The sequence below is a fragment of the Aphis gossypii genome, chromosome 1, assembly GCF_020184175.1.
Source record: "Aphis gossypii isolate Hap1 chromosome 1, ASM2018417v2, whole genome shotgun sequence".
Classification (NCBI taxonomy): domain Eukaryota; kingdom Metazoa; phylum Arthropoda; class Insecta; order Hemiptera; family Aphididae; genus Aphis; species Aphis gossypii.
The window spans coordinates 28,912,897-28,927,986 of NC_065530.1; the positions used below are offsets into that span (position 1 = coordinate 28,912,897).

Below are 15,090 nucleotides of genomic sequence, written 5' to 3' on the forward strand. Positions count from 1 at the left end.
GATAATAAAACCGTTTTAGGTTTTGAATTAATCACATTCTAACATAAATTTATTTTCGAGGTAAGGGATGTTCACTATTTTATCAAAGTACAAATTAAATGTAATTTTAATTAACGGCTTTATACATAAATTATAATTAAGTCTGATTGAAATCAATTTACACATAATCTCAATATTATTTATCATAAGTACCATAAGTATCAAAAATTTTATTATTTATATTCATACATAATAAATTGTATTTCACTCACGTTTTGCTTTCACGACATGGAAATATTTAAAAATATATTTATAAACAACTTTTAACTATAATTAATTATGAACAAAACTACAAAAATAAGGAACAAAAATGTGATAATTACATCAACTATCGTGGAACCAAAAAATATTGATACCACGTAAGATTTAAAGCTTGAGATTTTAAACGTGGTGCACCATTATGACGTAAAACGTATTTTGTCCAATAAACCTTTAAAAAAATGATTCTGCTGGCGACTTGGATTGATTTTTGAACCGTTCGGAAGCGATTTTAGCATTTTTCTGATAGCTGAAAAATAATGTTACTGAGTAATCTGATACTTCAAAGAAAATGACAGTTAAAGAACACATACACATTTCTAGGTAGGTATAGTCTCTAATTAGACATATTATTTTGTTATTTCTGCTTTTTAATTCGGTACGTAACATCGCAAATTTAATTTTATAGTTCAGAGGAATTATACGTGTGTATATATAATTTACTTTCTCGATATTTGTACATGGGATTGTAACGGCTAACATATTATTTTGTAACAAAGAATATTGATTTAAAAACATTTTGGTTTAAGTATCTAAATAACTAAACCACTTTGCTCTAAATACTAATCATTCATAAGCTACTTGTCGGAATTTCAATTATTATGTGTATCGAAAATACTCCAAAAAAAAAATACTGCTTTAGAATATGAAATTAAAAATTTATTTTTTCATTCAAAAAATTGATAAACTTTAAAAAAATATGTTACTTTATTTAGAATATAAACTAACTAAAAATAATATTTTCAAAAATGTTTAAAGATTTTAAAATAATGATTAATGAGTGTTGTTCGACAAAAGAATAATCTTGGATACTTTATTGACCCATATGATGGCGATGACACATTGTTTATATTTTTTCCATTACATGTAGGTACTTTATTATGCTTATTACCAAACGTAGAGTACGTAGTGTATTTTTTATGTATATGTTTTAATACGCGTGGTGTTGAAAGGTCTTATAAATGTAAATAATCGTCTATCTAAGCGAATAAGCCTGGTTATTGTTAAATGACAATTATAGTTATTATCAGTCTCATTTTATCGTTTATTGTTTATTTAATATAGTACCCCTCACCATCATAAATTATCAGTCGTCACTCCAATAAGAATAAAGATATTATCATTTATCAAATATGGTTTGACGTATGTACTATATATTATTACATATGCGATTATGTAACATGACTTATTAGCAAAATTATATACTACCGACATCAATTCAGTATTAATACAGAAAAATAACTTTAATACCATGGATAGGTTAAATGCAAAAATATAGTTATCGAATAAATATTAAAATATGTTACAGGCAAATTTCATTTAAGAAAACGTTACAATGCCACACCATATCTATAACATCCAGCTATATATTTTCATTTTTTTTTAAATTAAACAAATTAAACTTAAAAATAGTTGTATTTTAATTTTAAAAATATGTATATAAATTATTGTATAATATTGCACAATTGTAAGTCTTTTACAGTTTTACGTGAAATTTTCACCTGAAATGAGAATTACTCTCAATTAATAATTTTCCGTCAACATAAAAAATTACTATTAATAATACTCGATTAGGGATTTTTGTTATTATTTAGCACAGCAGTTCTTAACCCGTGGTCCGCGGTCTCCTGGGGGTCCGAAAATAATCGAAAATAATTTTTTTTTTATTCTAGGGTGAACCGTACTACTCTCAGGTTGGGAACCGCTGAGTTATATTGTAAATGATCAAATATAAAATAATGTATTTTTTCTTCCCCCATACGAATGATTTTAAATTGATTTTAATTTAAGTGGCACAATCTATTTACAAAACATTGTATACCATCACTTCCGTATTAAATAATGTTATGACAAGCAATATTATAAATATGTTTTATACAGAAATATTCAAATATATTTATCAAATGCGCATTATAATAATATATTATCTATGTATTTTCACGGAGCACTCGATAGCCGAAACACCAACATGTATGAATGTATCATATTGTTGTACCATAACTATAACTAAGTATGATATTAATGTTTTTAATCTCAACATAATTCATCACAAGTACAGTATTTATTATTTATGTTGGTAAATTATTTTATTTTACTCACTTTTTTCTTTCACAATATAGGAATAATATTTATAAATAGTTTTTAAGCAATAATAAATTATGAACAAAACGAAAAAAATAATGAACAAAAAAGTGCTAATAACATCAACTAAAAAATAGTGATACCACGTGAGATTTAGAGCTTGAGATTCTAAATGTGGTGCACCATTATAACGTAAAACGTACTCGTTATTCAGTTATAACCACGATTAAAGATATCTATAATTAATCTTTAATCATGGATACCATGTTCATGTGGTTGTCTGTTGATGACACTTTCATAATTTTTATATGGCTGTTAAAACCTAAAAATTAAACATATCTAATTATTTTAAACTTTTTTATAATATGTATATTTTCTGCATGATTAAACAATTCTATGCAGTATGTATTTGTATTAAAAGGTATCATTACAACATTGTTTTTAATGTCTTATACTTACAAATGAATGTGTTTTACAAATACATATCATAATACTTTTGTGTTTATCAGATTAATTTAAGGCGTGATATTTTAATGTCTATTTGAAGTATATAAATCCGTGCTTATCACATTTATAATATACAATGGTATATAATATTTTAATGACATTGTATAATACGGAATTGATGAAGTATATAATTTCGTTAATAGATAGTGCCACATAAACTAAAATTAATTTTAAGCCATTTGTGTGGAGGATGAAAAAAATATATGCTTTTACAAAGTATATGTCTTATAGCTGGGGGTTATTCTATTAATTTGTGCGACACCGAGAATGTTACCAGTCGAGACGGTGAATGTTTATAGCAACCGTGTGTTATGTAAGAATTTTAAAAAAAAATAAACAAAAAATATTATAACAAAAAAAAAATAAATTATATTTACAATTTAATCTTCTTCTCCTGGCATCTAATATCTAATCGACATCGACATTCTTACGTCAACTGTATTCAGTAGAAACAAGATACATATATATACCGATGCATCTGCATGTAGTGTAGATATATTAATATAGTTTTTATATTTGACTATTAAGGAGCCGCCACACCAACATATTTTGTTTTCTCTGTCTATCTCCCAACTAATGTAGGAACAAAGATAGTCAGTACTTCCACGAATACGACTCTCTGGCTGAGTAAGGCAAAGACACATAGTATATATTATATTTTATAAAGAAGAATATTTCCTGTGCATAGACCGGATGGGTTTTTAATATTTACATTACCTATTAAATAAAAATTGTTTAATACAATCGGCTATAAAAGTAAATTATTATTAAATTTGATTTTGAATCTTTTTGGCCATACTCTCAACATTATTCATCATAAGTACAATGTTTATTAATTATGTTCATACATAATTTTGTTTTATTCACGTTTTGCTTTCACAATTTGAAAATAATTAAAAATATATTTATAAATAATTTTTAAGCAATAATAAGTTATGAACAAAACAACAAAAATAAGGAACAAAAATGTGATAATTACATCAACTAAATAATATTGATACCACGTAAGATTTAAAGCTTGAGATTTTAAATGTGGAGCACCATTATGACGTAAAACGTACTCTGTCCAATAAACTACTGATTCTGCTGGTGACATGGGTCGATCTTTGAACCGTTCGGAAACGCTTTTAGCATTTTTCTGATACCTGTAAAAATTCAGAGGTAAGTATTTTCATTCTTAGTAAAACCACTCAAATGCGTTCTCTATAATTTAAAACTAATATATAAAATAAATTTTCTCATTCAAATTATTCGTAAATGTAAGTAGTAATTCTGAAAATTTTATAATTTAGCGACATTAAATATCAGATTTTAAAATATCAATAATATAAATATATTTCATTTTCGGTAGTTAATTGGCATACCTACTATCTTAACTGTAAATACAACTATTAGTCTAACGATAGTAATGTAACAACAACATGTGTATTCTGTATCTACTGATTATACTCTATAATTGTCATACCTTCTTACTAACCATTAACACGAGATGCCCGTTTCTGATTTCAAATAGAAAATAATTAAAAAAAGATTTCGCAACTAATTATTTATATATGACTAAGTTATATTGACTAATATACATGACTATATGACTAAGTTATAAACATAATTGGTCGAAAATACATTATTAATGTATAATATGGATATTTTTTTGTTAATCAATGATCTAAAACTATTCACCTATCGTTTTTGATTATCTCTAATACGGCGTTTAAAAATTTCTCTTTGGTAACAGATAACAAGTCCATACAGATCGCCATACCGGCATTGACCAAACTGTCAATATTTCTTGGTTGATCGTAAAAAACAGGAAATCCAAGTACAGGAACACCTGCGTCCACGGCTTCGTAGACTCCAGATATGCCTCCATGACTAATAAACAGTTTCACATTGGGATGTGCTAAACAATACGGTCAGATAACATACATTTTTAAAATTAATATTATAATTGTTCAATTTAAAAGTTATATCATGAATACGAACGTACAAAGAATGTCACGTTGCGGAAACCATTTCCTTGTCATCACATTTTTCGGTTTGTCTTTCATATCGCCTTCATATTTCCATAACACTTTTTGTGGAACCTGAGCAAGAGCCTCTCGGAATGCGCTTTGAACGTTTTCTGGTAACGTTGACATTGAAACCACCGAACCGAACGTGAAGTAAATCACTCCATGAGGTGCGTCTTCGATGAATTCTAAAATGTCCTATGAAAAGTGAATCAATAAATTATGTGAACATGCTTAACAAATCACTTTGTACGAGTGTAACAACATACATAAAAATTTTTTTCATATTTATCCATCATCATTTAATCGTAAACATTATTAAAATGTTGCAAATGCAGAACCTGCAATACCGTGTTGTTATGAGCTTTAGTATAAGAGTAAATCAATAATAACAAATTTACATTTTTAAAATAATAACACTATATCTGTGAGAATACGTTGGTATACGAGCATTTTCATATTATAAAAAAGTACTTTATCACTCAACTAATTTAAATATGAATAATGTTTATTTTTAAACTTCAGTGACTGCTTTATTTCCTAATCTAATTAATACGACTGCAAAAAGTTTTTACTACACATACCTACAATATGGTGGCGTCGACGTAATTACCTTCGGTATTGGTTTGGGAGGGGTCAGATGTATGCCACCGATTTGGACGACATCTGGAGTCAGAGGACGAGCTGGTTCGGTGATGAAATGCGTGTTAGTGAAAATAACCGATGGTTTTGCCAGTTCTACGGCGTCGTACAGTCGTGGGGCAGTCCACTGTAGCCGAAGCTCGTTGTACCACGTCACCGTCGAACAGTAGACGGTCAGCACAATGTTAGCCCATCGCTCTGCAAACGTTTTGGGAACCACTCGATCAGACATCACGTGCCCCGTAACAGCGGGGTTAGGGACGTGTCCAGTCATCAGACGTTCCAAGAACGTGGCGATCGGTGCCGGAACCACATAAACCATTGGCACGCGTAGCATGGTGGCCACATATGCCACACACTCGGACATACACGGTTCAGTCACTACCAAGTCGATTCGGCTCGTAACCGTCCCGTCCAGGATAGCCGTCATCTGCGGATGTTCGTAAATCGTGTCACAATCCGCCCGAGTCGCGTTCGACATGATCCCCAACATATGTCGCTTGCTGCTGGTCATTTCGATCAGTGATGTCGAGTCCACTTCGACGATGGGTTTCGTCAGGTTTGATACGTCCACCTCGGAGTAACCGTCCCGGTCACCGTCCACGAACGGCGTGAAGACGGTCACCGTGTGGCCGCTGTCCGTCAGAGCACGTAGCACCGATCGCATCACGTTCCAGTGACTTTTTCCCGGGACGGTTTCCACCGCCAATATGTTAGCGGCACTGCAGGTTGACATCCAATGCAACGATGTGATGGACGTACAAAACGTAATCAACAGCACAGCGAATTTCGACATGATGGTTTTCCTGTTACTGTTTTCTGCGATACAATATACAAGTACGTATTTAAAATAATAATGTTTCTGTGTTAATCTAAAATAATGAGTGTGTGGTAGACCAGAAAATCGAATTGTAATTTTCTAAAACATCATATTATCATATAATTATAAACACTCAGTTTTTAATCATTTTCACAAAGTCACAACGATCATAATGTTTTTTTTAACCCAACCTAACTTAAACACAATTGACTAAATTGTATTTTTGTTACACTACATTGACACAATAATATATATATATATATATCATACATTTTCTACTTAATATATTTCTCTAGGTACTCACCTATGAAAGTCGTTGTGTTGGAGATTTACTTGAGCCATTAAAGTAGATATAAATTGTTGGCATCGCTGCAGACATTAAACTAACATAATGTTGCCGATTTTATAAGAATCTCATAGAAATATTATATGATAGACACAAAACGTAGTGCTTTAATTTACCAATAACAAATCTTGGACCACTTATGAAAAGACAACTGTGGTTTTTAATCTTTCAGAATAGATAAAACTACAATCGATTTTAAAGTAAACACTACACTTATAATAAAAATATATATTATATAAAAAAAAAATGTATGACGTAACTTAATTCAATGTTTTTAACTCTAAATTGTTTTTAAAAACTTATTTATTAAATTTACTATTCTTCGATTATAAAAAAAAAAATAATTAAAGTTTAACATATACCTATAATATATAACGTGGAGCACTAGAAAACATTATAAAAATAAAATGCTTAAAAATGTTGAATAGGAAAAGAGTTATTGCATAAACCCGCAGCACTTGTGAGTAACAATTTAACTAAAATTGGTACAATAACTGATAAGTTTTAGATGTCAAACCTTATCATCTAGGCCGTAGATTATCTGATTATACCTTTATTATAAATAATCTATTTATAGTCAATGATCATACGTATTATTATCTAAAATTCTAAACTCATCAATTGAGAAATATAAATATATTGTATAGTAAATGACAAGTGTAGTATGTACTTTTAAACTAATTATTATTTTACCTATTGTGAAAGATTAAAAACTAAAATTTTATACCATATACTCATTATCAGATCCTCACAGAAAAATTATCTTTTTAAATTCGTACTTGTATTTTGTATCGCAGAAAACCGTAACAGGAAAACCAACATGTCAAATTCACTTTGCTGTTGATTACGTTTTACACGCGCATCGCATAGGTGCAGTAGATGCGAACCAGTGCAGCTAACATATTGGCGGTGGAAACCGTCCCGGGAAAAAGTCACTGGAACGTGATGCGATCAGTGCTACGTGCTCTGACGGACAGCGGCCACACGGTGACCGTCTTCACGCCGTTCGTGGACGGTGACCGGGACGGTTACACAGAGGTGGACATGTCCAACATGACGAAACCGGATGTGGACTCGAAATCACTAATCGAAAGAGCCAGCAGCACGCAAACAATATATATGTACAGGATATACTAACCTATCCTATGTGTCAATGAAGTCTTATTAAACTGAATAGTGTCAAGTCATATGTAATCTTAAAGTCATTTCAACTAGATAGGAACGAATGTAGAATCGACAAGCGCATACCATCGTATCTCACGAGTTAACAGTGCCATTTTAATTAATTTTAAAGTGTCATTAACTAGAGAGTACGAGGGTAAGGGGTAGTAAGTTTACCGCGTATCACTGCAATACGGGTATACCACACTACTATATTGTATGGTACTACTATCTTTATTATAGTTACGTGTCGGTACTGAATTTCACTTGTCCAATAAATATTTCGTTTATTTTTATTATTCTTTATCGTACTTACTATGTTCTTTACGAAAAATTATCGTTTTAGTTTAGTTTCGACGTGCGTGCGATGGTTTCAGGTTTGAGCAACATTATTCTTATAAAAGTATGGTCATAAAATTACATCAAAAATGTAATACTAAGTTTCTCATGAGTTAGTCTTACAAACAAAAATTCGTCAAAATCATGAATATTTGCAAATTATTTTGTAGTTAAAAATGTATATAAAAATAAATTATATGTAGCTAAAATGTAAATTTAATACAGGATTTTCTATAATTTAAGCTTACAATAGTTATAAAAAAAAGTTGAGCGTTGGCCAATTAAACAGTTTTATCTTAAAATTAAATGTTTATGAAATCAAAATTTCACATGTAAAATAACGATTTACTGTCAAATAATTTTAGATATTTATCATATTTAAAAATTACTAGTCGTATAAACTTGAAACATACACCTGCAGTTGTTTAAATTGGCATTTTCTATACATAATTTAATGTTGGGGCATACAATTTATAAAAACATAAACCACCTTTTTTACCACTCAGTAAAAAATATATCCTAGGCTGATATATCATCTCTGTTCAGAATCGCTTTTCGTGTACAATGAAACTTATCATTGCATTTAAATTTATCACATCAATTATAGTGCCCTACTCAATGCCGAAGTTCACTCGATACCTAATTACGATCGTTACCGTTATACATTTTATAATTATTTTAGATATAACAATTTAAGGATAATCGTTTTTTCAAAAAAAAAATATATAAATATCATGAAAATCCAATTTATAGACATAATTAATTTGGACAATAATATTTATAACAGATAAATTCACTCTACTATTATTTCCAACACTAAAATTTTAACTTGGCTGAATGCATTTGGGTCAGAAACAAAAACAAATAATTGTAGACGACTCTTTTGTTACCTCCATTTATGGTCCTGTATAAACTTCATAGTATACTATAATCTTTATTTTTAGTGGGGTCCATTATTTAAGTTTATATTCGTTTTATTTTTAACTAGAGCTATTTTCTAATCATTTATATTTAGTATATACAAAAAAACGTTTAGAACAAAATATGAATGTATATGTTTTATATTTTAATAATGAACCGATTACAATACATACAAAAAATTTTTAAAAAAAAACAAGCCTACTCATTTTCTAAAACATAGCTATACATTTTTTAGTTTTGCATGGTAATTTAATATTTGTCAATTGTTTTAATATTATATACATGACCATTGTTATTCTCATTATTATAATTCAGTATACATATGAAATTAGTCATTTTTTATACGAGTCTTTAATATAATGTAAATATAATACTTAGACGACAAAACTATGTAGAATATTCGTGGTATTTTTAATTACTTATTGATAATATAAGAAGAAATAATACCAAATCATATATTCATATTAGTGTATAACATAATCAATAAAATAATTATTTAGTAAGATTTATATGATAAATCAGATAAAGGTATTATAAAATTGTTATCTATTAGTTTAAGTAAATTATTAATTTTTATAATATTTAATTATTTATTCACGTTTTGCTTTGCCATTATGGGCATATTTCAAGTAGTTTTTATAAACCATTTTTAGCAAATAACAAATTATGAACAAAACGATAAACGCAATGGATAAAAATGTGATTATTACATCAACCAAAAAATATTGATACCACGTCAGATTTAGGGCATGAGATTTTAAATGTGGCGCACCATTATGACGTAAAACATACTCAGTCCAATAAACTACTGAATCTGCGGGTGACATTGGTCGGTCTTTGAACCGTTCAGAAGCAATCTTAGCTTTTTTTTGATACCTGTAGAGATTTAAAGGTAGCAATTATTTTTTTGTTTTAGAAAAACATAATGATTGTTACCAACTTTTCATCATTGACAATTTGTAAAATAGCGTTTAACAACTTGTCTTTAGTTATAGAATGTATGTCTATAGAAATTGCCATTCCGGCGTTTACAAGATTGTCGATATTTCTCGGTTGGTCATAAAAAATTGAAATTCCAAGAACAGGCACACCTGCGTCCACAGTTTCGTACACTCCAGATATTCCTCCATGACTGATAAACAGCTTCATATTGGGATGCACTATTTAATAATTTTGGATTAAAATCGATAGCATTAGAGGTAATCCTGTATAAAACTATAGAATATATTATGACATGGCTTTAATGTTTCGGAACATACAAAGTATATCGCGTTGTGGAAACCACTTCCGAGTCATCACATTCTTCGGTTTGTCTTTCATATCACCTTCGTATTTCCACAACACCTTCTGTGGAATTTGAGAGAAACATTCACGAAACACGCTCACAACATTTTCTGATAACGATGACATTAAAACGACCGAACCAAGTGTAAAGTAAATCACACCATGAGGAGCGTCGTCAATGAATTCTAAAATATCCTGTTAACATAAAAACATAAAAACAAATTTCATAGAAATTAATGTTTAATAATTCAACAAATGTTACGTATGTTCAGCGATGCGTAGAAGTATTGGTCTTGAAATCCACCCTTATATTTAATGAGTAAAATGTATTATATATTATATGCAAAATAACATTTTTATAACATTTAGATTGATTTTATGGTGTTCTGTATTATATAGGTATATAACTATCTATAATAGTTTATTATACCATATTACTAATAGTAAAATAAATTATTATAATAATTAATTACAATGTGTGTGTATATAATATATAAATTTATATAGAATTGCAATCACCATGGTGTGACTGATCTTCACTATTTTTAATAATTTTTCATAGGGACCTGATGATTTGTTATTGAATTTTCATATTTAAATTTAACACATTCGATTACAGTAAAATACTCAAAGAGTTAAATCTGTCATATAAAACAAGACATAGCTGGTACATTATATTTACGTATTTAAAACATATTGTTTATAGGTCGTTGAAAAAACTTTGGTGAAAAAAATAAGATGTAGGTACGCTATATCAATCTGACATAAATTTTTTTTCAAATTTTCAATCTACTCTTTGCATAGAGCGTGTGTCAAATTACAAATAAGTACAAATAATAATTTGGAAATTAATTAATTAATTTACCCTCGGTATTGGTTCTGGCGGAGCTAAATGTATTCCGCCAATTTGTACGGTGTCCGGCGACAACGGCCTAGGAGGTTCGGTGATAAAGTGCGTATTGAAGAATGTCAACGACGGTTTGACCAAGTCAACGGCGTCGGACGGTAGCGGTTTGTTTTGCCGGTGTCGCCGTCCTTCTCGCCACAGCCACCACGAACCGTAAACTGTATGCAACGTATTTGCAAGGCGGTCGGCGAATATTTTAGGAACGCTACGCCAGAACATCACGTTGGAAACGGCAGCGGGGTTGGGGAAGTGTCCGAAGTACGAACGCTCCCAATGTGTGACGATCGGTGACGGAATGACGTATATGATGGGAATCTGGAGAACGTTCGCCGCGTACGACACGCAATCTAACCAAAGCGCCTCGGCGACTACTACGTCGAATATCCGTGACTTGCTGTCGAAAATTTCTCGCATTCGCCGGTCTTTGAATATGGATCCGCAATTGGTCCTGGTCGAATTGACCATGTAAGCGACAAACATTGGAACGGTTTGCATACCCAAATAACGCGACACGTTCAATCCGACCCTAACCTTCAAGTCCCCAGAAACGTCCACCTCGGTATAACCGTCTCGGTTGCCGTCCAAAAACGGCGTAAACACGGTTACGGTGTGACCGCGGTCAGTCAGCGCCCGGAGCATCGCCCGCATCACGTTCCAGTGGCTCTTGGCCGCGAGTGTTTGAACCGCCAAAATGTTCGCAGCCCCGACCGGTGGCAACACAATCACCTGACATATTCCAAGACACATGCCAAAAGCGATCATAAGAACGCCGTAATGTGAAGTCATCGTGACCTTTATCCACCGGACCGAGTCTTGTGTTCTGTAATGTTGATAATACTTATATTGTTTCGAATAACCAAAACGTACTGTATCAATAACGTGATTATATTATCATTCACCTATTTATTTGTTGTTTTCTTGTTTGTTTCTACTATAATACATTAAATATCACTAAAAATTATAATTTATAGTATACTATATGTTATTAGACAGAAAGTGATATTACAGCACACCCTCTTAGGTTCTAAATTCGTGAGTGATATGGCAGTTTTTTAAATTAAATACCTATGTAATATATTTTATTTATGATACTCGTTACCGCCGAAGAACAATAAATATTATAGATATTACCGATCACGGAGGATAGCTGGTTGTAGAATTATAATTATATAACGTGTAGATAATCTCGTTGTCTCATGCCGCCGCGACGGCTGAATAATATTATTTAAGAAGAAAACCATGTTTTTTAATTATTACTGTGATTCTCGCTGGCGCTAATCGCCGCTTTTACTCTTTTTTATACATCACTTATATTCGCATAATACATTGCGTGGTGCTAATCGCCATATATTTTTGTTTTACCTAGTACCTACCTATTTTATATTTACGTGTGCGTGAATCGCCAAGTTCATATTTGATTGATAATATATTATATTCCGTGTCACAATTTGTCATCACCTTATTATTTATTTATTTTATTGTACTTGTATTTATCGTTTATGGATTTTATTGAGTGTGTAGGTAGCAGCTGGCTAGTAGTGCTCCGACAATCTGTGAGTTTTATTTATTTATTTTTCTATTTATTATTTTAGTTATTAATTATTATACTGAACCAAAAGGACCATTTCTTAATATTATATACAAGAGTTTGCAGCTCTAATAGCTGCTATTATACTATTATTATTGCGTTATTGAGCCAGAAGGGCCATAACTTTACTTATTTGTTTCATTTTATATTTATATTTTATACTGTTTAACCATAAGGATCGTGCAATAATTCTATTTATTATTTATATTCTTGGTTATAGTGTGATATCCTATATATTTGCACTTGTCACTTTTTACCATATTTTTATTATTTATATTGGTTGCGCCAAACCGGCAAGTTAATTAACTATATTTTTATTTGTTGGGCCAAAAAGGCCGTAGGTTATTATATATTATTATTTTATCATATTATATTTTTTAGCAATATTGCAATGGAGTTACCTATTTTTTCATTATTTTCATTAGTTTTGTTTTGTGATGTAGTAGACAACCGCCAAGTAAAGATTTTTCAAAATTTTGATTTTAAAGAGTTTAAATCGGTAAAAATAAGTTTTAAAAAAATAAACAAATAAAATAAGTCAGGTTGTTATACCAATTATGTAAAAACCACGAGACAGCACATTATTGTATCTTATACACAGTAGTAAAAAAAATTGATGTAACTTAACCTGGTATAACTAAACTGATAATATATTGCTCACATTATCATAAGAGAGTCTTACAAGCAACGCCAAGCTTAATGGCTATAAGATAAGCTGACTAATTCACTGACTTATTAACGTAAAGCCTGAACAATAATAGATCGAGGCTTGCAATTTACACAGTACGTTTGTACCACAAATTTAGTGTGCAATTAGAAAGCATTTTACAAAATTCGCATTTTAAAGTGGTGCTTGCACAAGTTTTTTGAGATTCAAAATGGTCAATGAAAATGTTCAAGTTTTGAACACCGTTCAACCCAATGTTACATAACAAATTAAACAGAATTCGAACCACGGTTTAAGGTACCTATTTCTTAAACCGTGATTTGAACCATATAATAGAATTGGCATTTTAAACGGGCAACGAAGTGCACAAGTACAGATAATATAAAATATAAATAATATATGCTATATAATAATATAATACATTAGTTACTTACTTAAAAACTAACGTTGAATAACTGTACTCGAACACTAAATCACAAATCGTTGAAAGCCCCTCCAATATACACACTCATATTATGTTATAAATGATAACATATCATAAATCGGTGTGCGTTGAATGCATTGCTGTATCAAAAAGAATATCTACAATATGTTTTTATCAGTTTATTAATTGTCTAAAAATTATAATTGGTAACTATTAATTCTCTATCTACCTACAGAAGTACATAACTAGTTCAGTATAAAAGATAAAAAAATAGTTTATTTAAAATTACACTCATAAATACTAGATACAAGTACTACATATGGCATATGATATTATATAACAACTGCTGTGCAACAATATTTACATATAATATAGCATCATAATTATTCATAACTAGTATTTTAACATATTATACAAGTTGAGGAAGAGATTAATTGTGACTTTTTTTTATAATCACGACTTCCCAAATATCTTATGCTTTTGATATTAAAGTATTTTTTTAATATTTTTTTGCACTTTATATTATGATCAATGACAAATGAAAAATATATTTTGCATATTTTAATCTTTGATATATAATTTTTTATTTAAAACATATCAGTTATAGATCATTGATAAAACTATGATGCTAATGAGTCATAGTTAATATACGCTATCAAACGTATTTATAATTATTTCAATTTTTTATTTTTAATCCACTCTCTGACCTCTGTTTAGAGCCAGTGTCCTGAAATTCAGACCTTAAAAGGTTAATATCAATACAAATTACAGTTTACAAATTAATTAACTAATTTACCTTCGGTATCAGTCCTAGCGCGGTCAAGTGTATTCCACCAATTTGTACGACATCCAGTGATAATGGCCTAGACAGTTCGGTGATAAAATGCGTAGTGGTGAAAGTCAAGGATGGTTTGTTAGGTATACAGCGTCGTACGGTAGCGGTTGGATTTGCCGGTGTCGCCGTTCTTCTCGCCATAACAATCACGAATCGTAAACTGTATGCAACGTATTTGCAAAACGGTCGGTGAATGTTTTTGGAACAGCGCGCCAGAACAGCAAGTTGGAAACAGCAGCGGGGTTAGGGACGTTACCGAAG

At 30.5% G+C, this 15,090-nt stretch overlaps 2 protein-coding genes across 4 annotated transcripts; both read right to left on the minus strand.

Annotated features, from left to right (window-relative positions):
* Positions 1-514: 514 nt before the first annotated feature.
* Positions 515-6,333, minus strand: LOC114121631 (UDP-glucosyltransferase 2-like). 3 transcript variants are annotated; one of them, XM_027984044.2, is made up of 5 exons: positions 5,509-6,333; positions 4,874-5,093; positions 4,567-4,786; positions 3,866-4,031; positions 515-547 (listed from the first exon to the last, which is right to left on the minus strand). In XM_027984044.2, exons 1-5 carry the CDS (start codon positions 6,331-6,333, stop codon positions 530-532), a joined length of 1,449 nt encoding a protein of 482 aa, XP_027839845.2. In that variant the 3' UTR covers positions 515-529. The 3 variants fall into 3 exon arrangements, with proteins under 3 accessions (XP_027839845.2, XP_027839846.2, XP_027839844.2); XM_027984045.2 differs by lacking the exon at positions 515-547 and adding an exon at positions 2,669-2,701; XM_027984043.2 differs by lacking the exon at positions 515-547 and having other exon boundaries at positions 3,694-4,031.
* Positions 6,334-9,246: 2,913 nt separating this feature from the next.
* On the minus strand, positions 9,247-14,160 carry LOC114121630 (UDP-glucosyltransferase 2). The gene is made up of 5 exons (XM_027984042.2): positions 14,005-14,160; positions 11,274-12,135; positions 10,384-10,603; positions 10,065-10,284; positions 9,247-10,000 (listed from the first exon to the last, which is right to left on the minus strand). The coding sequence occupies exons 2-5, from the start codon at positions 12,099-12,101 to the stop codon at positions 9,715-9,717; spliced, it is 1,554 nt and encodes a 517-aa protein (XP_027839843.2). The 5' UTR covers positions 12,102-12,135; positions 14,005-14,160; the 3' UTR covers positions 9,247-9,714.
* Positions 14,161-15,090: the final 930 nt, after the last annotated feature.

Coding starts and splice junctions, on each gene's coding strand:
- LOC114121631 (XM_027984043.2), bottom strand. CDS start 6,333: ATGTCGAAATTCGCTGTGCTGTTGATTACGTTTTGTACGTCCATCACA. Junction 4,787..4,873: donor TCCGCAACGTGACATTCTTT/GTACGTTCGTAT, acceptor CGTATTGTTTAG/CACATCCCAATGTGAAACTG. Junction 4,032..4,566: donor GAGATAATCAAAAACGATAG/GTGAATAGTTTT, acceptor GAATTTTTACAG/GTATCAGAAAAATGCTAAAA.
- LOC114121630 (XM_027984042.2), bottom strand. CDS start 12,101: ATGACTTCACATTACGGCGTTCTTATGATCGCTTTTGGCATGTGTCTT. Junction 10,604..11,273: donor CGCCAGAACCAATACCGAGG/GTAAATTAATTA, acceptor TTATGTTAACAG/GATATTTTAGAATTCATTGA. Junction 10,001..10,064: donor CAAATTGTCAATGATGAAAA/GTTGGTAACAAT, acceptor AAATCTCTACAG/GTATCAAAAAAAAGCTAAGA.